A 25,080-nucleotide genomic window follows, 5' to 3' on the forward strand; every position below is an offset into this window, starting at 1 on the left:
TTTGGGCTCATGTATGGAGGCTGTTACTTTTTGTCCAAGATGGGAAGGTGAATGTCCACAACAATTCTTAAAGGAGCAAGAAGGGTAATCTTTGAGTTTTGACAAAAACGAAATCAGAAAGTTTTCTCATTTTACCCTCTAGCTCAGCTCTCGTGCTTTGAGCTAGAACATTTTTTCCCTTTGGGTCATAGATACTGTGTGTACTACTGGCTGGCCCACAGAGACAAAGAGTTAAAGAAATACGAAAGACATTTCCTCGAACAAATGGAATCGTATCCTCTTTCAAAAGTGGGAGTGGGTATAGTAAGACTGTGTAGTGTGTACCATGTAGATGCTCTCCCAAAAATTTTATTAGTTCCCATGCCGTGAAGCGGCAATAGCAACCAAGGCCAAAGGGTACCCACCATGTTTTCTTAATGAGCAATTTCTTTGGAACTTGTAGCAAGAATGTAAGAGCTTTTTTTTAGCCTGGATTTTTTTTCTACATTATCATTTGCTGCTATATAATTCTAATTGACCCCATGAACATGTTTATGGTATGCTATCTTGACCATTTTTGTTCAAGCTCAAGAAGGTTCAACCACACTATCCTCTTTCGTAATTGCATAAATCTTTGAATGCAAATTGGAGGCCATCTTGACTGTTGTCGAAAATACTTAAAAGAGTGTTACTAGAAGCTATTTATTGAACCTTTATATATACCCATTGTCATATCCAGTAGATGTTGTAAAATAAGGGAGTTTTTACAAATATATATATATATATATATATATATATATTGGATTTAAGTTTTATTTTTTTGAAAAGGAGTTTTGCAAATTTCATTAAAGTAAAGCCAAGTCTACTTGAATTACAACATTGATATATGAAGAAACATCATATATCTATATAAAAAAATTTGTGACATATTTAATATGTCTAGCGCAATTATAAGGTACAGAACATGTGAAATACTAATGTTCCAAAAAGATTTTGGAATCAACTTTGCATCAGAAATCAAATGACTAAAAGAGGGTAGAGATTCATCCTCATCTTTCAATGAGTTTATAATTATATCTGAATCTCCCTAAAAAACATTGGTTATAACTTGTAACCCTAATTTCTATAGAGAGTGCAAGAGCTCTCATGAGTACCATGGCTTTCTACCTTTGCAATTGACTGTAGGAGAGAAACTCTCTGAGATATTGAAGCAATACCCAATTCATTCTATTTGTAATGAATGTGATTTTTATTGGCTTAATAATTTATCAAGCTCATTGTTAATTTAATGTCCTTCAAAGACATAATTATATGCCAATTTTGATGTTCATAGGAGGGCATTTATTATCCAATTTGAAACACAAAATTTAGTAGACTTAACTGTGTGTGTGTTTTGAATTTTTTTTTTCAAATGAGATATATCAGATTTTAATTAATCTTCAATCATTCTATTTGACAAGCATGATGGACATGTAAAGATCAAGTACTCCTCGAGCCAAAAAAGAAAAAGAAAAGATCAAGTACTCCATTAATGAGTTTAGGAAAATATTAATCAATAGTGTAAGGGAAATATGGGAAAATGATAAAAGAACACAAGAGCAGAAGATTTATAAAAACTTCTTTATAAAATTTAAATTCCAAATATGTATCTATTTTCAAAATAAATATCATATTTGAGAACACCCTTGATTTTGATCTCTTCAAAAACCAAGAGGTGTGTGTTGTTTTTTTTGGGGCCTTTTTTAAATTTTAAAAAAAAATCATTATCTCTCTTTTGACAATATTGAATTTTATTAATAATTTTTTAAAAAAAATTAGTAATTCTGATTTTAACTTTGATAGAGAGAGAAATGAAGAGTCGGTTGGAGAATGAAGGTTTTTACAACATTTGAAGAGATCATTTTTTAAACGTAATTTTTATTAATTAAAATTTTTACACTGAGATATATAGAGAATATATTTTATTGGCCAATAGAGAAGACTTTAAAAAAAAATTGTCAAAATTGTAAGATAGATAGATATAATATATTTTATTGGTTAACAGGAGGCATCATTTCACTTAGGGACCTTAGGCTATTACCTAATGTAGGGGCGGCTTTAAGTTGAATCCAAGGTATAGGATGTTCATATGAACACCCTAAATTGAGAATCTCAATAATTTAAGTTCAACAAAAATAATTTTGGCCCTCAAATATAATCCTTAACTTCTTAAACAAAATATATATATATATATATATATATATATATATATATATATATATATATATAAAAGCCCAAATAACAACAATAAAAATTAGTCCAAGCAATAACCAAAATAGTCCAAACAACAGCAAATGAATAAAATATTCAACAAAAAGCTCATTCAAAAAAACAAAATGAAAAACTCATAATCATCTAGATTTGTAAGTCATTCAACCCATTCCATAAAAATAATCCCAAATTTCATGCTTCCTAGAAAACAATGCCAAGAGAGATACCTTTGCCATGTGTTCTCCTATATAGTGTTGGCAGTTCTACTGACCTCAATTTTGCTCTCCTCAACAGTTTGGCTCGTAATTGTAGAAGGTATTATTTATTGCTCTCTCTCTCTCTCTCCATTTTCCTTTTTTTTATCATCATTTCATACTTTCTCTTACTTTATTACTCTTATCTTAGCATTCCCAGTTCTCATCTCTCTTTTTTCCCTTTTTGCTTTCCAATTTTATTAGTAGAAGGAAATTATAAAACTTCATGCTTTTTTTTTTTTTTGTGATGTCAATATATTCAAATTCATTTTTTATTATATTTTGTATAATTTAAGTTTCTTAATGATTGCCATAGAAAAAAAAAATCCTAAAACCACCACTAGCCTAATGGCCTAAGGATTGAACCAATCTGAGTCACCTAACCATTAAACACATTTTTTTACTTTTAAGCCACATTTTTTTCATTAAGTTTTGGTATAGGCTAATCATTTTTAAAACCGTGTTTTAAAAATGATAAACACGTGAGTGTGTGTGTAATGAGTACGGTTAATGTATGCTTTTAGAATATACATTAATGATCCATTTTATGATATTTTTATAAAGAATTTGAAAATATTGTTAAAAAAAAGTAATTACTTTTTGGGTTATGTTAACATCACTTTCATGAAAAATATAAAAATTTGTCAGAAAAATTAATTGTTTTATCATTTTTCTATAAAATGTTTCTAAATATAGTTCTTAAACTAATGTTCTTAGAACATTTGTTAATATTTTTCTTAACTTTTTATTTTTTACATAAATATTTTTTAAAATAGTTTATTAATGTATGCCTACAAGTATATGTTGGTCAAACTGGAATAAGATCCGTGTAATTGCAATATGCCATGCAATTAACCCCCCCCCCCCCCCCCTTCCCCTCTCTCCCAATAATTTTTTACTATTCTTGCTTTTTTTTCATTTTTAAAATTTAATTGTTAAGATTTAAAGTTTTTTTTACAATTTTAAATCTGAGCCGTCTATAACAATTGCATCTCAATCCGGTAAAACCCGTAATAGGCATGCATTGCAGTTTAATTAGCACATGGGCAACTGTGCAAGGATAGGATAGGGGTACCCTGCTCCAGTGCCATGGGTGTAGGTCAAAGTTTTGGTGTTGTAGGGGTGTCATGATCACAAAATCAATCGATCAATCAAATTAGTTGGGTTCATGGGTGTATCAAAGTGAAAGTACCATTTAAATGATAAAATCCCATTCCACGAGATAAAATTTAATTCCAGTCAAATTCAAGTGCTGTGTGACTCTTAATTTTATTCAATGGAGTATAAGTGCGTCTACTTTTGTGAGTTTTTTTAGTGCCACGTAAAGTGGCACAATAAATATCACAATTTGTCATAGACAAGTTATGATTGATAAAGAAATATTTTTACATGAACTTACTACCATTTTTCCATCAACCACACATAAGTGAGTTGTAATATTTATTGTGCCATGGTACAAAACTTATTTGTTGTGTAGTGAGCCTCTTGCTGGTAAGTTAGTTTCAAGCCAGCGTGTTATATGTACTCCAAAAGTTTAATCACCGTTCTTTTAGGGAACCTCGGGTCTCTGTTTTGTTTTAGCCTAGGTCCATGCATTGTCCTCCACTGGAATATGTGGATCTTGCTCAGTATTCAAGAAGGCTTGCTTCGGAAAATGTTCAAATACTATACTATACTTTTAGTGACTTTTTCCCGTTTCAATTGATTTTTTTCTCCCCCGATATTGATTGTCCTGCCGCATATCTAAAATCACCAATTCTCACTTTTACCAGGACAGAGGAGTTCAAGAAGTAAATAAAACAATAAAAGTGCTGCACAATTTTGTTTGGAGGTAAATCCTAAAAGTTATTTGATGGATATAGCTGGTCAATCCTAAAAGCAAATTGATGGGGACAAGTCTAGATGCGCATAATCCACGCCTGCCCAAAATGAGATTGTAAATCTAAGCTTTGTCAAGTATTAAATGATCAAGTTCTACTCAACTACAAATGTAAAATGTTTAAATATAGCTTGAGTTTAAGCCAATCTTACAAATTATATTTAAACTTGAACTTGTTAGAAAGTCCAAAGTTTAAGTTTAGTTTAGTTAAGCTAAGGTCGAGCTTAATATCAAGCTCAAGATCTAAGTATTAAGTTCATATTAAGCATATTATCAACTCTATTTGGTTTGGACATGTAATCATAATTCCTAATTAATTAAAAGTTTGGTAAGATATGAGTTTATTTTTTAAATCATATCAAATTTATTACCAAAATTTTAAATTAGCCTAAACTCGGCATTTTTTTTTTTTATTTATTTATTGAGTCTTATTGTTCACGAGCATGTTCATGAACCATATTTTTTGTTTGGACTTGGCTTATTTATTAAATAAGCCTAAAATTAAAACTTAAATTAAGCTTATTTATAAATAAACAAGTATGAACAAGTTTCTTATCGAGTCAAGCTCAGGCTGTCTATGAACAATTATTTTGAATGTTAGCTAAAGCATCAAAAGTTTTGGCCAATACCATATCAGTATTGTTTCGAGCTAGTGTGCTCATCCTTGGTAGATTCTTCAAACCATTGCAAATAATTTAATAATGCTATTTCCACCAAGTTTTATACTTCAAGTTTTCATTTTTCTCCCTTACTAAAGTTTAGAATTACTTTTTTTTTTTTTTTTTTTTGAGAAGCTGTTTAGAATTACTTAGAATACACGTGAAAATTTGGAAACTATATCGATAAAAATTTCCAACAAATAGAAAAAGCTATAGAAATAATAAAGCTTACATGATGGCTAGACTATGGTTTTGTATAATATTATAGGCTCTCATGCTTTTGTAATACTACGGTGTTTTTAGGATTATCATACCTTATGCTCTACATACATTGGGTTTATTGTAAAAAACAATTCAATAAATTGAAGATATAGTCTATTAGGTTTTTTGTTATAATTATAGGCCTCCTACCACAATACTAGTCTTCCTTTGGTCATTGGTGCAGTAATCTTTTGGCCACAATAGCCATCTTCTGAGCTCTATTCCTTGCTGAACATCCTTGTTCATTATCATCTCTTTCGTTCCAATTGACATCATGGCCAATTCATTTTACATTGAATCCGATCATTTATGGTCATAGTTCCCTCAATTATCAAGTTTATACTACAAACTCAAGGCATCTTCAAGCTTTACATTTGAGATATTATCATAAGTTCATATACTATACTACCATGGTTTTGTAATATGATGGATGGTTTTAGAGTTACCATACTATGCTTAATGTCTTCATAAATTTACCCTACATTGGGTTCGTTATAATATAATTTAATGTAGCAAAGGTGTGGTTAGTTAGACTTTTGATTGTAGAGAAAAACCATCATACTTAACCACATTAATTTTCTTTCTTCCGATTTCTCTTTCTACATTGAATTATTTTATTTTATTGTTTCAATTTTGAAACCCTACAGATTACCAAAACAATAGGGACTTGTGAATGGACCTGCCAACGTGCATAGGAGGATTGGAAAATTATGTTGTCTTGACCAGTTGTAGGACTGCGTAGAAGTTAATTTCTAATAGATTACTCATCCAACAACCATATATATCTAGAATCTTGATCATTCAAAGTTTCATACCGGCTCTAGATTCTCAATTAAACAGGGTCATGATCATTGACTTGACTACGTGTACACCTATGTCATTTCATTAATGCAGTACTGCTCTACCTTGAAGGTAATGCTCATCCATCTGGGACCATTCGTGGGGCCATCGACCCTGCCACTCACAAGGTAAATCTTGTAAGTCCCTGCAGCTTCCATGTGTAATGTTTGAATTGATGTACTCTAAAGGATATAAGTTAGATTCACATAGCATCATTCTTCAGCACAGATAATTAACTTGCCTTGGTTGTACCTCTGAATTTTCGATGCTTTGCATTGTGGTTGTAACCTGTAAGATATACCGAATCTCGCTCTTCAATGCTGTCAATTTAGAATCATACAAGCAAACAAATCAAGGATCTGATCCGTAGTGTCATATTAGAGATATGACCCGACAAGTATATAAGTACATTCATGATCCATTTCTTTCATGATTTGCCTACCTGTTAACAATTACACAAACCTTAAATTTTTTTGTCAGACATATGAAGAAAACGAAAGGAGAATATACTTTATATCCTACCTTGCAAATAAGAAATTTAGCTAAAAGACAGATCTCACACACACACACACAAATTTTAAGTTTTTGTAATTTAAAAGTGTTCATAAAAGATAAGTTCCTAGATCAAATAGTAAATAGTATTTAATTGACACAAAATTTGGTATGAGTCTTAAGAATATGAGAAGTGCTACATCCATAACATTTTATTCAACTGTGAAATTTTCAAAATATTAATTTAATAAAAAATTTAAGTGATGTAATATTATTTAGAGTTAAACTATATACATGTTAAAATAAAAGGAAGAAAATAAAATATTTGGAGATAGGAAGAGAGCAAAATAAGGAGAATTATGTTGTTCGACCAGAAGATCTATGTCCACAACATAAAATCTTTAAAGGTTACATCTTTTACTATTCAAAGTTGTTGTTTTATGAATCCTATGTACGCTATGTATAGAAACTAAACTTGACTAAGGGAAATCCTTTAATTGGGCTAAAATTAAGGACAATTAATGTTCCTTGATTTTATTCAATCAAGTATATCAATGTATTTTTCTCCACAAAAAAAAAAGTATATCAATGTATTCTAAATGTGATGTACATGATACAATAATAATGTACACACACAAGAATAATATAGCTATGAGATGCATATTTATCAAGGAATGGTAAATAAACTAAATAAATAGTTTAATAACATAAATAAAAATTAAATAATAAAACAATTAGTATACATAAATAATAAAAACTACTTTGAGTTATGTTGGAAAACACATGTAAGACTGAGTTTTTATCAATATTAAATATTATAATAGATCTTTAAAATAATTAATGAAATCTATTTGATATATAATAATTGATTATTAACAATTAATTTTGTTAATCTCTTATTGTGCCACGTCAAACACCCGTTTCCAACCGTTCTCCTCTCCTTTTGGCCATTTTTGCCCATTTAGAGCACTCGCAGTCAAGGGAGTCAATCTCATACCAGAGGCTGTACCGGTTTACCCAGTGAACAATATATTTCAATACCAATTAATACCAATGTACTATTCTGGGTTTATCGTTATTTTTTATATTTATATATGTGTGTGTGCGCACGCGCGCATTATAATAAATATACCAAAAAACATTACCTCAATTTAGAACAAATTATTCATAATTTTAGATTTTAGCATCGATTGAAAGAAAAAAAAAACACAATTACCATTCCACCCTTACAAAAAATAAAAAATTACAAAACTAAAAAAAAAATTATGTACCGGTCGGTAATGTCTGAAATTAGCTGGTATGGCCGATACGGTTAGTACTGGTACGATATTGACCACCTTGCTTGTAGTAACTTTGCATACGCTAGAAATAGCTAAACAACACAAATCTATCCACATCAATATTAGTAGAATAACTTTAAAAAGTAGCGTACGAAAATACCTCGCTTGAAGTAACAAGGATTGGTGATCGCCAAAGCTAAACTATTTTTTTATTTATTTGTTCTCTCTCTCATGCACAAAGTTTATGATTTTTGCAGGTGATAGGGCTTGTTTGTGCAAGTGGGTCAGGTGATTGGGTTCGATGAGGCTTGGTGAATGAAGGTAGTGCTTGGTGGTTGAAGATGGGTTTGGATGTTGAAGGTGGTGCGAGTGGGTTTGGTGCTTGAAAGTGGGTTTTGCTAGTGATCATTGGTTCAGTGGGGCTTGGTGATTGAAGGTGGTGTGAGTGCGTTTGGTACTTGAAGGCGGGTTTCATCGAAGATTATATTTAGTGGGTTTTGCCGTGATTGGGTTTGGTTCTTGAAACAGGTGCAACAGGCCTAGGTTTTCAGTGAAAGTGGGTGGGGTTTGTGATTTCTAATGCTAAAATTGTTTACAATGATTGGTGGTGCTTGGTGGTGTCTGTGGAGGGTTGGTATTTGTGATTGACGGTGAAGGTGGGTTTGTAAAAGAGTAGTGTTGCCATATTGTTGTGGAAGGGGTGAGGAAGTGGAAAAATTATTTATTTATTTATAGAAAGAGAAAAAATAATATTTAAATATAGTAGAGAAATTTTTTTGAGAAGAATATAATGGAGAAATAAATATTGAGACTAATGTATATGTCTATTTTTTTAAATAGTTTATCTAAAATTGCAGAAAGGCTGATGTGAATTCTCTTAGTCCATTTTTTTACCCCCCCCCCCCCTCCCCCACCAAGAAAGAAATAATTACTCCCTCCCTCCCTCTCTTTTTTTTTTTGTGAATTTTTATTCTTTCTTGCAGCTTTGCTTTTGGTTGATGAGTTTTTGTGCTTTTGATAAATCAACTTTGGGTTGGTGTGTTTTGATGTTATGTTTTTTAATTCCCCATCATAGATCTTCTCTCTTAATATTAAGTTGTTTTGAAAGTGAGAATCTAATTTTATATCAAAATACAATCTACTTGGCTTTGCATTTCATTTAATTTTAGTTAAGCTAATATTATAATTTTGTGCTAAGTTTCGATTATCATGATAATCTCCTTAAGAGAATGAGAAATTTGAGATACAAAAAAATAATATCTTTGAAGCCTAGAAATTTCAATTGTACAGGGAAACATAACCACTATCATACATGTTAGAAGAATTTGGCTCATCTAATATATATATATATATATATAACATGTCCAAAATATTTATAAAGAGTAATTAACTTAAAAACAAAAAGAGTAATACTAGAAGAAATTGTCAAATTTAGAGAGAGAGAGAGAGAGAGAGAGAGAGAGATAATTATATACAATCAAGAAAGAGAAAAGGGGGAACTTAAAAGAGAAATTTTTTGAGTATTACTTCTCAAGACTACTAATTCTAATATATTACTTTTTATAAAATAAATTATACATTATAACATATTACAAAATAATTACATATTTCTGTATATTGCACAAGTTCATGACTAGTTCTTTTATTATTATAAAACAATCATCAATTGAGAATTAATTTAATCACAAATATTTAATCATGATCAATCAGACAATTGTGAATACATCATAAAATTTTGATGTCTACACTTGTAGTAATTGAATTTTTATTAAAGTAAAACCTTAAGTTCCATACAAATTTCATAATAGGGTTTAGTTATGATAAGTTTCATTATAAAACATAGTGGTACATATCTGATGACATGGTTTCACCTTGTAACTCACTATAAGTAATTAATTTGCTTTAGGTAAAAATTTATGGTTAAAGTTTTAAATTGGAATATTATTTAGTAACTTCTTTAAACTTTGGCAACAAAGTTTACTTAGAACAAAATATATTAATAATTTTAATATATTTATAGTGTATCACATAACAAAAGTAAATGATACGATATGTAACATTTACATTGAGTTACATGTTACAATTATAACTTCTAATGCGCATTATATATATATATATATATATATATAAACTTCTGTGGTGGGCCTTTTATGTTGTTGGGCTTTGATCTCTTCTATTGTACTACGGTCCATGATTCTAAGGTAAGAGAGTTGGGGCTGCCTTAAGTGAAACACATCTTAGGTCAGTTTGTGCACAAGTTGGGTCATCCTAATATAGACACGCCTTGGCAGGAGTATTGAGTGTACGGCGTGCCCACGGTAGAAATAACTGTTATAGATGTTACAACAAGAAATACAACATGGCAGAATAACTATAACATTAGACAAATAACATTAACACCTAAATAAAGGGAAAGAGAGACCTAATAAGGTTATGGCAGAATAATACAACAGCAAATAGTTCAATAATAGAATAATAGGCTAATCGTTCATCAATCATAAAAGAAAAACTTGTCTGCTAGAGAAATGGGCTTAGCTTCTCAGCAAACGCAAGTCCAAGAAAGGAACTGATCTCCAATGTGAGTAACCTCAAAGAAGGCTTCTGCCATAGAAGTTACGCACTTTGGAAAAATGACCTAAATGGCTTAAACTTTAACCCTCAGTTTCTCAGAGAGTGAGTATGTCGAGAGGGAGAAAAATTGGTAGCTTATTGATGCATGCCTCCATTCCTACCACTCATGCTTCACTCTGGTTTTTTTGTGTTTTCTTTTCTTTTCTCTCATTGTTTTCCTTGTTCCACCTCTTCTTCTTTCGTTCCCTTCTTCTTTTTGTGATGTCTCTCTATTGTTCACAGCTACCACCCTTTATATTGTCTACCATGATGAGATATGTCATTTTTACCCCTCAACTGCTTTTGACTCCTTATGGGTGTCCTTCCAAGACTACCCACTGGCCTGCCGGCTGCCCAACCACTACCATTGCATTTTTTGTGTTGGTTGCACCACTCCTCATTCCCAGACAAAAATTGCTTGCTTGTTTCTTACCTCTCTCTGTTTTCACTACTCTCATCTAAATAAGGATTAAGCCTCTCCCTCACCTACCTCTATGGCATGCATCAAGTGATCCTAGCTTATAGTTACTTCTTTTTGGTAAGATGTTATCCCAGCAGGACATTTCTCCCCAGAGAAGTTTGAGCGGGAACCCCAAAATAAACCCCCTATTTCTCTCCACCGCTAGACCACACCCTCTAATACCCTTGCCCCGTGGTCCACCTCCCATGTATTGGCTAGGTACAAGTAGGTGGTGCCTTGGCCCTTTGTGTATGCTCCACTTCCATCTGAATTTGTTTCTTTCTAGCCTTCACGCCATTTATGTTGTCTCCGTGTTTGTCTAATTCTGTTGTACGTCTTGGTTGGTGTATAACTCTTGCGATGTGAAGGACATATGGGCTCTTGGGCTCATGTTTCCTGCCTTTCATCTCTTCTTTGGACTGGGCATTACTTGAGCAAGAGTCATCATCTTCCAACCGAGCCCATATTTTTCTTGTTTGCGTCTATGGGCCTTTTGGCTATTGCTTTTGCCATAACATTCCATCGTACCTGCTATAGCTTTTACCCTCCTTTTCCTTCATGTTACATCGTGGGCTTGTAGGCTGTCGTGTCAGCCCACTTCCTTGTCAATTCTCTGCTCAAGGCTTCCCAGGCTTGCTTTTCACATCTTTACCTCTCTTGGGCTTTATTGGCCAGCATTTTTACTATACCAGCCCATTTCATCATCTTATTCTTCGAGCTTCCTTGGCCCCTTTACGACTTTACCTCTTTTACTCCCATGGGTTTTTTGCTAAATCTTTTAGGCTTCCTCGGCTCAATTACCACATCTTTACTTCTCATTACTACTTGGGCTTATTGTCTTTTAAGCTGACCCATTGAGTTTACTAACTCATTCCCTAGGCTTTCTCAGCCCTTTACACACACACACACACACACACACTCTCTCTCTCTCTCTCTCTCTCTCTCTCTCTCTTATTATTTTCATGGGCTACTATTTCATTCCTTGGGCTTCTCTACCTCTTATAATTCCCACAAGCTTACTATTTCATTCTTTGGGCTTCCTCAGCCCACTTACTCCCTCTTTACCTCTTTTTATTCGTGTAGGTCTGCTGGCCATCAATCTTGTCATTCCGACCTGTTGGGTTTGCTTTACTATTTCCTTTCTTCACTTTCTTCATATTGTTGGGCGTCTTCTCCTGTTGGGCCCTTTGTCAAAAGTGGGCATCAACAACTTCTATCTAACAATCCAACAAACTAAATTAGATATGTGATCTCCCTCCTCCATCTTCCATTGTAATCATTGAATATATGTATATGTGGCCCTATGAGAGAGGAAGAGAAGGGGGGTTGTTTTAAAACTTTGTACGATATCTTAAGTGATATTCCTTGGGTACCTTTCTTAAGATTCAGCTATGTGGTTGCTTAACTAAAAAATAACACTTTCATCTCATGAGAAAAATCCACCGGACAAAATCTTACGCTCTGTTTGTTTTTACAACAATATTTTCTAGAAAATGAGTCATCTTCTAAAAAATATTTTCTATAAAACTATCTCATTTTCCTATGTTTGATAGTAACCTTAAATGAATTGAAAGACAATCTCCTAACTTCCCTTATTTAGTTTATTGTGAGATAGAGTTGTTTTCCAAAAAAAATTAGTGAAAAACAATCTCTAAAAATAAGTCAAACTTTTTACGTTGAACAAAGATAGTTTTCTTTAGACTCATTTTTTCTTCCAATGCTAACAAACACTGGAAAACGCTGAAAACTATCTTTATGCAAGATTTTCTATTAAAAAAAAAAAAACAGAGCGTTAAAAAGGGAACTTAAGGAACAACATTTAAGTACTGTACTTAAGTCTTGTCCATATGTATATATATGAACACTATACTTAGGCCTTATGAGAGAGAAAGAGGGGGTGGGGGGTTTGTTTTAAAACTTTGTTGTCCAACTTCACAAGAGCTGCAGAAAACTCTGAAAGGTATAGGACCTACTCTTCTCTAAGTAGTTAATTAATACAAGCAATGATAAAAGGGGGAAAAGAAAACACTTTTAATGCTTTAGTTCTTGCCCTTACTTATACTCCAATCCAATAATGCTGTACTCCTAGAACGCACTATTGGAAGACACAATTTAACACATGTATTTTCTTTCTTAGCAATATGGAGGAGTAAGAATAGAAGTAGTGGTGCTGGAAAAAAAAAATCCAAATCACAATCATTTCATAACATCCTTGTTACATCCACACACAACAAAAAAAAAAGTACAAATCAAGTGCCCTAATAAGGACAAAGAGGAGGACAATGCAGAGCAAATTGATTTATGTGCTTGGGAAAATCCAATAGCGCAATCTTGATGATTACTCGTTAAACTGATGTGTATCGTATGTACATTTTTTTTTAGTCTCTTTTCTTGTGAAAATGTGCAGCCCTTGTCAGGCACTTATAGATGTGCACATGATGAACTAATCCAGGCAAAGGTGTGACAAACATGATTGAACCATTTTCAAATTTCAAAGGATAGAAAGAAAGCGTTCACATTAAGGAAGTTTCAAGATAAAATGAGAAAAAAAAATGGTGGGTCTGGCTGGTCTAGACCAGGCTGTTAAATCGTGTTTTTGTATGGATGACAGTGGAAAGAATCGGCTCCTATCATCGAAAAATTGACTTGAAAGACTCTAAATCATGAGTTGGTAACGCTTACAAGAAAATTATTAGATACTTTCGAAATACTGTGACATAACATTCTCTCATGTTTATAAATCTACTTACTCAAGACTTAAATGTAGCATTGTCATGTTGGGCATCAAATTTTACCATTTCAAATGATAAGATATTAGTCTATATATAATTATATAAACCCTACTACTAAACTGATCCTAAATGGCACTTCTTCAGAGTATTCACATTCATTCTGCTAAAAAATTTGGCATTTAGCATACCAATAAACTACTTTATCTATTTTATAGCATACCATTTAACAATATATTCTACATCTCATACTCTATTATTTTACTACTTTATCTATTTTTTTTTTATACTTTATTTATTCTTTATTATTTCTTTATGCATAGACAAGAGAGATTGAATAAAAAATAAAAAATTTTGTGCTTAGCTTGTTGCTATAGTAATTGCCAAAATAGTAGCTTACTGTAACAAAAAGCTAAAAAAATTTATCTATAACACACCAAATGCTGATAATTTTTTGGGTTATTTTAGCACACCCAATATGAATGCTCTGGCCCATATTATTTGTCCAAATTTTTTAATGTAACTACTTCCTAACACTCTATTTGTTTAGTCTGAAAACAGTTTTTTTTTTTTTTGGTTAATGTTTCATATTTTTTTGGTGTTTGGTATAATAGAACACGTTTTATATGGATAACATAAAACATTATTGTTGAAACAAACAGAGCGTAAAAATGAAAAACGTTTTCCCTTTTAAAAACATTTTTTGGATATCATCACCAATGCACTCTAAACCATGAAATTAACTCTATTATAATAATTTTTCTCCTTTCCCATCAAAAAAAAAAAAAAAAATCTCCTTTCGCCCATGTCTCTCTCCATAGATGATCGTTTATTAGCATTGATAAACTATTGATGTTCATAAATCCGGAGTGGAAAACGTTTTTTACTTTAAAAAAAAATGAGAAATTTTTTCGAAATGTTACAACATACTCAACCTATCCTCACAAATAGACTTTATTTTCAAATAATAATAAATAAAATAAAAAACCTCTTTTAATGATAACGTTTCTTTCTTTGCCATATCTCTCTCCATAAATTGGTGGCCAATTGGCATTAGCCCACTGAGACTTTTCCAAAATAAATTTTTTTCCTTTCAAATTAGTTTTTTTTTTTCACTTAATTTTTCACATAGATTCTAAAATTTGGGTAAGTTTCGAATTTAAGACTTCCAAACTGCCCATAAAATAGAAAACTCTTTAAACCATATTGGTTTATATCTAAAATTTTCAAATTCCAAATAAGAATGTTTTGATTTCCTTTTCATAATTGATTGTCGAAAGTTAAGATCATGACAAAACTTCTTTTTCCCTCTTGGGATCTGTAAAACGAATAATCCCAATGATATCAGAATATCACCGCGGTTGGGCTGCCCATGTGAACATAACATAAAAGGGTTCTTAAAATATAAAAAAGATTGGCAGCTCTCCATTACAATGCTTATTATTATTATTATTATTTTGTTTGAGACAATTACAATTCTTATTTAGTTCATATCCACTTCTATGATCACATATTCACACGACCAACTATAAAGTGGTTGTACCCCAAAGTGTGTTAATAATAACAGTTTCAATCATTGTTTTGTTTCCCTGGTGGGTTTGTAGTGTTAATAAAATATGGTAGGCTTTATAGGCATTCATTGTTTATTAAATAAATAAACATTGGCAGGAATCATAGTATGCTCATCAATCATTCTTACTCAAGTACGCTTATAATAATAATAATAACAGGAATAAAATTAAGGATAAAAATTAGGTCACTATATTCCTTAACTAAATTAAAATACATAATTGTATTGATGACTAGTAAAGTATAAGCTATATTATATATTCTAAAATAATTAAATTCAATATAATCATACGGTTGAATTTATAACTGATGAACCTTTTATACTGCATTTAAGGCACTGTACTAGGATCACGCGTTATACAAGTTGCATTCACTTAAGTTGGGCCAATCTAGCCCAACATGGACCTTAACAGAGGCACGTTGAGCAATCCACTTCATCAAGAACAAATTATTAATATTGACCCAAATAATCTGTTCCACAAAAGTGAAAGAGGATTCAGATCAGGTGCAATACCTAGGGTATTGGACCTGAAACAATTCCTTTGAATGGTTGAGATTGATAGTTGCATAAAGAAACTTTCAATCTCAACCATTGGTTCAAAAAAGTTAAGAAAAAAAATTTAAAGAAGTAAAAAGTGAAAGTTAAAAAGGTGAAAAGTGAAAAAAACATTTGTGAATGGAAATGGTGAATTGCACCCGGTGCAATATCCTAGATATTGCACCAAATCCTAATCCGAGTGAAAGACATCTCACTGCAAGTTTTAATTGAGGATTAATAATAGACTAGTGCATAGCCAAATTTGATTATTACCATAGCTCAGCAAAAGATGAAGAGTTTGATGAAAACCCATGTGTGCAATGGGTTATAGCTAAAATATTAAAATTGAAACATGCTACAAGTTGTTCAAGTAAAATGACTCTAAATTAACTATGTTGTTTGATTCTCAAAAAAAATATATATATATATATATATATAAATATATGTTGTTTGGATTTTCTCCTAGATTGAGCCAGGACAAGAAAATTTAGAAAAGCTTACCTCATTTATTCCCTAGATTTCTTTGTAACTATTAAGACTATGGAATGACGATATATTTTAGATTCGGTTGGTCATCTAACTTGGGCAGCTTTTTCTCAAAAACAAAACAAAACAAAACTTGGGCAGCTAACTTTTGTTAGTTTAAATCAGGTTTAGAATCTTTAGATTCCTTTCTAAAACAACAACTGAATTATTGATTAATTACTAAGTTAACTCAATTATATATGTGATCCACAATATTATAATTAATTATTAACCACAAATCAGCAACCCACCATATCTTACGTAAAACAAGAAGTTAAAATGATATAGCTATTCATATTCATTTGTTTAAGGATAATATGAGAATAAAAGCTTGAATCTTTGTTAAGAGTTAAGATTATGGAATGACAACATATTTTAGTCAAATTTACTAAATAAGTTATATATATATACATATACCCACACACTTTTGGTGAGTCTTGCTTAATATCTATTATGAATAAATTGAAAAAAAAAATTATATAGAAACTTTGATCACAACATATAGATATCAGTCTCTACTCTCCGGAATATAGATACAAATAATATAAAAACTAAATGCTTAATTTATCATTTTCAATTTTTCAATACCAAACTGTATTAAAGATAGTACTTGATGAGGAAGAGGTCGGAGAGCACTAAATTCTTTGGGTTTTTAAAGATTTTTATGTTTATAGTAATTATGAAGATTAAAGAATTGCTATTTTTTATTTTAAAAAATAGCTATTCATAACTATTTCTCATAATAAAAATACAATCAAACAATGGAAAGGTTATTTTTACTTATATTTTTTAAAAAAATGAATGGTTATTCTTAAAAATTACTATAATAAATGATCCATTACAATGTATCAAATGAGTCCCTAGTTTTTTTTGTGGGGGGGGGGGGGGGGTGTGTTAGCGGGAGGGAGATATGGTCTATTTGGTCATCTAACTTTTCTACTGCTTGTGCTTGTTTTAATCCAGTTATATTCCTTTGTAAAACTACAAAAAAAATTATTCATTAATTACCAATTTAACTCAATTATGTGATCCACAATATTATAATTATTAACCACAAATCAACAACTCGCCATATCATAAAGTAAAATAATAAAAGTAATAAAAGCATGAGGCACACAATGTGTTGATGAGGTAGAAAATTGATGGAGAATTCTCCAAGGGAATACCAATACACACCTACCCAAACTAAGAAAAAGTTTTACAATCTAGAATAAAAACCTATGTACATAAACCCTAAAGTCCTAGTTAGTGATAAAGTAAGGATTTACCTTATGACTTATGGAGGCAAAATTTATAACGACTATGCATGTCTCTATATAGTTATGAATATAGTAGATACGCATATTATGCATTCGCATACATCAAATATGTAAGGCCTTAGAAAGTTAGGGCTCAAGCCCACTGAGAATAATGGTACCATGCCTCTCAAATTAAGTCCAAACAACAGAATTTTGTAAGAAAATGGGTAAATAACTCAAGTGCAATACAAGTATATGGCTAAGTCTTAGATTGAAGAGTCCAAAGTAGTAGATAAGTGCAACTGGAACAAGAATTAAGGATAATATCCTTCTCGAGAAAGTCCAAGGATCAGTTTCTTGTATGTAAGTTTAACATTGGTTTGGGGCAACAATTAAGGATAATATCCTCCTTGGGAAATTCCAAGGATTAGTTTCTCGTATATAAGTTTAGTGTTGGTTTGGCGCCTACTCAAAGAGAGCAAGAGAATCAGGACAACTATAATTCCTTAGAGCCTTGAGGATACGAGAGGAGCAACGGCTGGAGTAAGGTTGGTGGGAGAAAGTTTCTTAAAAGAGATACCTCCCACCTCCACATTGAATACTCTGCACCAACCTTATCAGCTGCATTAATGAAGAAATGATCCCTGAACAGTAATATCACAGCTAACAGCTCTCTCTACTACCTCCAAAAGGGCCCTGATGGGACAATTATCTTAAGTAATCGCCTGAAACTTATAGATGAATGGCTGAGATGCAAGAAAAGAGACTATAAAAGGAAATGAACTCTCCAGAAAAAGTGGATAAACAATTTCTAAGTAAAAGGAGACTAGTGAGGAGAATACAAGGTTACCTTGTAAAGAACCAACACTAAACCTATATACAAGAAATTGATCCTCAAACTTTCCCGAGGAAGATATTATCATTAATTGTTGTTCCAGTTGCACTTATTTGCTACTTTGGACTCTTCGGTTTGAGACTTTGCCATATCATTGTATTGCACTTGAGTTATTTACCCATTCTCTTACAAATTTTGTTGTTTGGGCTTAATTTGAGAGGCAAGATACCACTGAGTGGGCTTAGGTCCTTTCGTTCTGAGGCCTTATAATATATAATATTTTAAGACCAATTTAGGTATAATTTTTTTTTATATACTCATGTGAATACTATTTTAACTTTATAAAACCCGTAAAAATATAACAATCCATTAAATTGGAATTTTTTGTAAGGGTTTAGGGTTTAGTTAGGTTTTACACCTTTTAAGTAGTACCGTCCAATCTAATTATACATTTAAAAGATTAAAGTATCCTTGTTAATAATCTTATTTGAGAAAGGAAAAATCCTAGAGTTTCTATAACAATTTAGTTAATAATTTCGAAAAAGGAAAAAACCTAGAGTTTTCATAACAATTTAGTTAGTGTTTTGGTTTCAAAAGATTTTTTCGGTGGTTATAACTTAAAAACTATATTGGATTTTAAAATTTTAAGTATTTTTTTAGTGGTTAATATTATAAATTATAATGACAATGAAAATTGAGTAGCTAGATTCTGGATATATTTGTATACTATAAATACCGTTCAGTTTAGTGTATATATACATACTAATTCTTAAATTTAGTTAAATAATATTTTAGATATATGATTAAACTTACACATAAAAGGTATTTTTAACTGCCACATAATGGGGTGAAGGAAAATTCCTCTTAGCTAGTTTAGAGGTAATCTTTTTTATCCATTAATATATTACGCAGTTCAAACTGCAAAAACATTTACTATTCTAGGCAACAAAGGTAACAAGAGATTGTAGAGAGAGGCACAAACTTTCACTGGCCATAGATCCTTAAAACATTAACTAGTATAGTCCAGCGCCCCTATACTCTCTGAGATACAGCAAGTCTGGTTAGGAGTCACACAGGCAGGACGGAAGGTACCACACGACATTTTATTTATATGCCACGATTCAAAGTTAAGCAGCTGGAACCTTTCTTCCATCTTCAATAAAGAAAATTGCAGTATCTGGCACCTAAGAAAAGGGAGAACGAAATTGAGGTTTAGATAAACATACCACGGATATAAGTTTAACTTCTTTGACCAAAAAAGAATCCTATGAAAAGAATATGCAATATGATCCTAAACATAACTGGAAAAAACAAAAGGGGGATCAAGCCGAAAGTAGAATTAAGATAACACATCACACCAAAACAATTAGACAAAAACATGGCAAAAAAACTTCTAAATGTTCCTTTGCCGTTACTGTTGAACATATCATATAACCAAATGACAAATACATCTCTTCAGCCAATATCATAATCAATTTCAAAATCATCACAAGTAATACCTGATCTTTAAACAGAACTTGAATATACTAGGAACTATAAATAGAATGCCGTATTCCTTTATTCTATCATTAATCCAAACTCTGGAGTAACTGAAGTCAACATTAAAAACTTCCAATTTTGGCATACCTTAGGTATTCATATAAACCATAGTTTAAACAATAAAGCTAGAGACACAACAAAAATTCCTAAATTAGGCTATCACCTAGAAGGACTATTGTGAATTTTTGTTGTGTCCCTAGAAGGACTCAAAAAGGGAGTGGTTCCTGATAATTATGGTCATATTGGGGCTCAACTAGTGGTTGTACACTGACGTCATAAATAATAAATTTTTAATTAAAGATATGTTGCTAGCCTTGATAACTTATGAGCCTTAACTACTCTTAACTTTACTTTTTCCATTTAACTGAGAAGAAAAGCTTATTAAGCCTTACATTTTGAAAATTGTTATGTCCAATATCAATGTGGAATTTTTCCATCTTAAGAATTAAAGATAAAAGTGAAGAGTGAGTCATTTAAAATATGTAAAACATTGTTAACATGTTTTCAATGTATGACTAGTTTCGTTATAAGAAAATTGTTGGAAGTCTCATACTCTCATATTAGAAACATAAAGAAGTTACGCTTCCTCCTTTATAAATATACATGTTGAAAGTCTTCCTCCCCCCCACCCCCCACCTCCCCGGCGGATTATAACCAGTCCAAATCAGTTTTGGTTTCTGATGTTAATGCAAGACCGGGCTGGTTAAGGTCCAAGATAACAGTTGAACCGGTCAGAGACTGGCCAGTATCGTCTGCTTTTTAAAACAATGATAGAAATAGAATTAGCAGCACTAGTTAAAAACAAGATTTTGTCCTTTTTGTTGGCTCTAAGTTACATGTATTGAGTTCAAAGTAGAATAAATGCATGAAAACTATGATCCTCAAATGTCCTTGCCACAAATTAGGATAACAAATCCCTAACCATGATTAGCCCATGCAAAAACCCAGTTGAGGCTATAGAGAACATGAAATTCATGTCTCATACCTCCCAAACCAAAAAGCTGGTCAACCTTTGTGTGTCTCCAATACCAGTAAAATATTTATCAGATCATTGTCAACAGAAATCAGCAAAATAAATAGACAATAAGAACAGCAAGCATTCAAAACGCATAATCATTTTGCCTAAGATCTATACTTTGGCCAGAGTTTGTTTAGTTTTAGGTTAAAGGGCACATTATTATTAAATGTGTGTTTGGATGCAACTTTTGCTAATTGCTTATTTGTTGAAAGTTGGTTAAAGTTGTGCCTAGAAAAAGTGAGGCTTTAAAAAGTTGTGCATAAATAAATAAGCTAAAAAGCTCAAAGAATAAGTTGATGAAAAACAGACCTAATATTCTTAGGTAGAAAAGCAAGGTTGGTTTGATAATATATTATCGGCAGCCAAATCTGGCTTAGTTTTACATGTTCACTCTAGTTTGGGCTGAAGTTCTCTCTTACAAAAAGGCATGACTTTCTTAAGGCAATGGCAAATAACTATAAAGTTATTGCTTTTTAAATTCAGACAAGATGAAAAAACACATACATTCAATCAACACATAATATCTAAAGAAAGAGATTAGGTATTTTACATCAGGCCAGGTGTCTGTAATGAACTCGACAATGTCATAGGATATGTCCCCTTGAACATCTATCTGCTCTTTCTCAGTCGGGCCCTGGAAGTGGAAAAAATCATTTAAAGCACCATTTTTTTATGAGTGAAAATTTCATTTAAAAGGCCCATTATCATTCAAAATATGTTAAAATATATCAGAACCATTTTCACCAGAACAGAAATCCACACTTAGTGCCAAATCCTACCATACCTTAACAACAGAGGCTCCTGTAGCAAACTTTTTCCCTAGTTTCTTTGAAGCATCACTAAGTTTAACACCTGAATGTAATCAAAGGAACAGGGTTCATTATGATGACAACATTAAAATTTTACAATTTAAAGCAGCATATCACTTACCAAAAAGTTCCAGGCCTTTTACAGTGGTGATGCATTTTCGCTTGTTACGTATAACCTTTTCAATAACGACTTCTTGCTTCTCCTACAGAAAAATCCAACAGTAATTTCAATCATATTGAACTCAATGTTTCCCAACAACAAATACTCCATTATTGGTTTCATGCAAAAGTGCTTGTTCATAAACATCAAATGGAAGAAATATTTGCAAACACTTACTTTTTTCTTTATCTTTCCACCAGGAAGACGTTTTACTTCTTCTTGCTTTGGTGCTTAAGTAACACACAACAGCCCACCAAGAGAGAGAGAGAGAGGTAAGAATGTCAGTATAGTTTGAACTTGCCAAACTCTAGGAAAGAAATAGAACTGAGTAACACCATAAAACATATATATATATATATATATATATTGTCTAAATCCACCCAAAACCAGTCAGACAACATCACAATTACAAGAAACCCATTAATGTCACATCTAAGGGCAGAGAAAAAGGCATTAAACTCCTTGAACCCTTCCTTAAAGTGCCAAAATAGAAAATGAATAAATATTTATGAACTTGAAAAGCATTGTTATCTTCTTTCGATACTAGAAAGACAACGATTTTGACATTTTAATAGCATACAGTGCATCCAGTTAAACTAATAATATACAGCTATCACCTCTTGTGCGGATGTGATTTTTTAAAACAGATATAGCTCATTCTAATGGCTGTATCCCTGTCCAACAAAACAAATCAAAGCCCAGAATCACTTACAAATGATGCCTCATGTGAATGCTATGAGCACTACAAAATTTGTTACTGTCACTCACAAAGACAATATATGTTCTCAACTTAACCCAATACAGCTATTAAGTTCGCTAGTTGTTATTCACGACCGGGTGGCTCTTTTTATGTGAGTTTGGCCAATTAACCCAGATGACTCTTAACAAAAATGGCACGGCTGATTCAGGAATCAGGAGGCATCATTATAAGAAAGGATAAGGGTGATTCCTTTTGACCTCACTCTTTCGCAGATCCACATTCTCTCAGTTTTCAACCATAGAATTGCAAATCACAAAGAGGGGTCAGCTATTTATGGCAGAGCATAGCACATATCATGCAAACTTTAGGGAAGAAAACAATATTTTAGCCAACTAAATATTACAAAATGGCATGGAAGCCAACTTGGAAGTGCCACATCATCCAGTTCAAAAATGTGGCAGCCTACATGATGACAGTGTGCTCAGCACACCAAATACATGTAAAATTCTACAGCACTAATAGGGACACAACCATGGTAGTCATTGGCAGGCCGGGCAAGGTGAGGCATTACTAAGGTGCCTCTAAGGCTCTAGGACAAGGCGCCTTTAGTGAGGTGCTTGCATTTAGAGCCTAGGCGAGTGCCTTGAACCATGAAAAAGGTGCTACGGCAAGAGCCTCAGTAATCATTTTTTTTTTAACAGAAGCCTGTTATAAAATTTATTGGAAGATAAATTATTTATTGAATTTTTGTGTAGAACCTACTGTTAGGTTATTAATTTACAAAAGCTTGTTGTAAAATCTATTATTAGATTAATTAATTTACATAAACTTGCGGTAAACCTATTGTTAGGATAATAAATAGAGCTTAAAGCCCTGAACTACGGTAAGCCTGTTTTGAAATTAATCGACCTAATGTCTTCATGCAACATATGTACAAAACACTTGATAATAATATTTCAATGTATTAGATACATAAAATTTAGCTTATCTATGTATAATAACTATATTTCTTATTTGGCACCTTGCTTTAATTGGGCTAGCGCCTTTTTGTTACTGCACGCCTCAGGCGATAAAAAGGTCTCGGTGCCTCAAGGTCACCTTCCGCCTTTAAAAAACTTGATAAGCCTTCACATGGGCTCATCACTAAGACCACTTGTATTGTGTAACAAATACAACATGCCAACTTTTTGATAAGTAATACAAGTTTTATTAAAGGCGGAAAAAGTACCTAAAACAATTACAAGCAAAACAAATAGAAGATCTTCGTATTGTTCTGTGTTGGAATTCATATATTTTGTTCATAGACCGATCTCAAGCTCGGAAAAAGGAGAGGGTTATCAAAAATATAATAATCACTTTCCATCATAATTTCATCACACATACTACTGTTACAACAATTCCATATAGCCTTATTGCATTACTAAAATATATAATATTAAAAAATAAAAATTCTCAAAATGAAAAGGAAATTATATTATGATGAAACAATAGAAAAACAGTAACAAAGGGATAATACCTGAAGGAGTAGCTCCATCTGAAGACATACCAGTGGACTGTAACTGTTCTGTAACTTTATCAGCTTCATTCGCATTTGACTCTGTGCACCAAAATAAATAAACAATTATATTTAATTTTTTAAATAAATAAAAAAAAGCAGAGAAAAATTAGGGATAAGAATGAATACGTTTGATGAGATCCGGGTAAAGGTCCGGGGCGTTATGGATCAACCAGGGCTTGCATTTCTCGAAATCGGGTCCGAATTCACAGTACTCCGCTGGCATACTGCAAACACCGCAGTACAGAACACGAACTGGTTGGGGCTTTTCCGCCATCAATCTCTTTCTCTTTCTCTTTCTCTTTCTCTATGAGTTTGTGTCGAAGAAATTTAAAAAAAGAAAAAGTGAGAGTTAGGGTTCAAAACGGTGCGTCTAAGCGACGCAGCTTGTTTTATTTGGTGCTTATGCAGTTATGCTAGCGCTGCTGTAGGCTTAGAAAGGTTGCGGATGAGATGAGGTCAGGTATAAGGTATTTCTACTTGTCGGCCCATGGGCTTGTAGTTGGGCTTTCAGAATTTCGGCGATGTAGGCCCAGTAGGCCTTTTTGTCGATTTAGTCAAACTTTTTTTTTTTTTTTTTGGGTTCAAGGTCCACTAAATCATAGAATTCATTTCATAATTAAGATTTCTTTTTTATATAAATTGTAGCAATAAATACATTTCTTTTTTGTAAATATTTAATCCAAACTATGAGTGGAGTCTAATTAACTCAGCTAATAAAGTTTTTTGTTCTCAAATAAGAAAACTATGTTTAAATTTTTTTTATACCAAAAACTAATTGGTGTCTTGACCTAATGATAAAAAAACAATTATCATAGCGCAAATACTATAAGTTAAAATTCTATTATATCTATAAATTATATATATATATATATATATATATATATATATATATATATAT

General features: G+C 32.1%; 1 protein-coding gene across 1 annotated transcript; it reads right to left on the reverse strand.

Annotated features, from left to right (window-relative positions):
* Nucleotides 1–19,246: 19,246 nt before the first annotated feature.
* LOC142615116 (translation machinery-associated protein 22) lies at nt 19,247–24,623 on the reverse strand. The gene is made up of 7 exons (XM_075787812.1): nt 24,309–24,623; nt 24,141–24,221; nt 22,102–22,154; nt 21,886–21,967; nt 21,740–21,807; nt 21,506–21,589; nt 19,247–19,582 (listed from the first exon to the last, which is right to left on the reverse strand). The coding sequence occupies exons 1-7, from the start codon at nt 24,454–24,456 to the stop codon at nt 19,526–19,528; spliced, it is 573 nt and encodes a 190-aa protein (XP_075643927.1). The 5' UTR covers nt 24,457–24,623; the 3' UTR covers nt 19,247–19,525.
* Nucleotides 24,624–25,080: the final 457 nt, after the last annotated feature.

The sequence above is a fragment of the Castanea sativa genome, chromosome 1, assembly GCF_040712315.1.
Source record: "Castanea sativa cultivar Marrone di Chiusa Pesio chromosome 1, ASM4071231v1".
Lineage (NCBI taxonomy): Eukaryota > Viridiplantae > Streptophyta > Magnoliopsida > Fagales > Fagaceae > Castanea > Castanea sativa.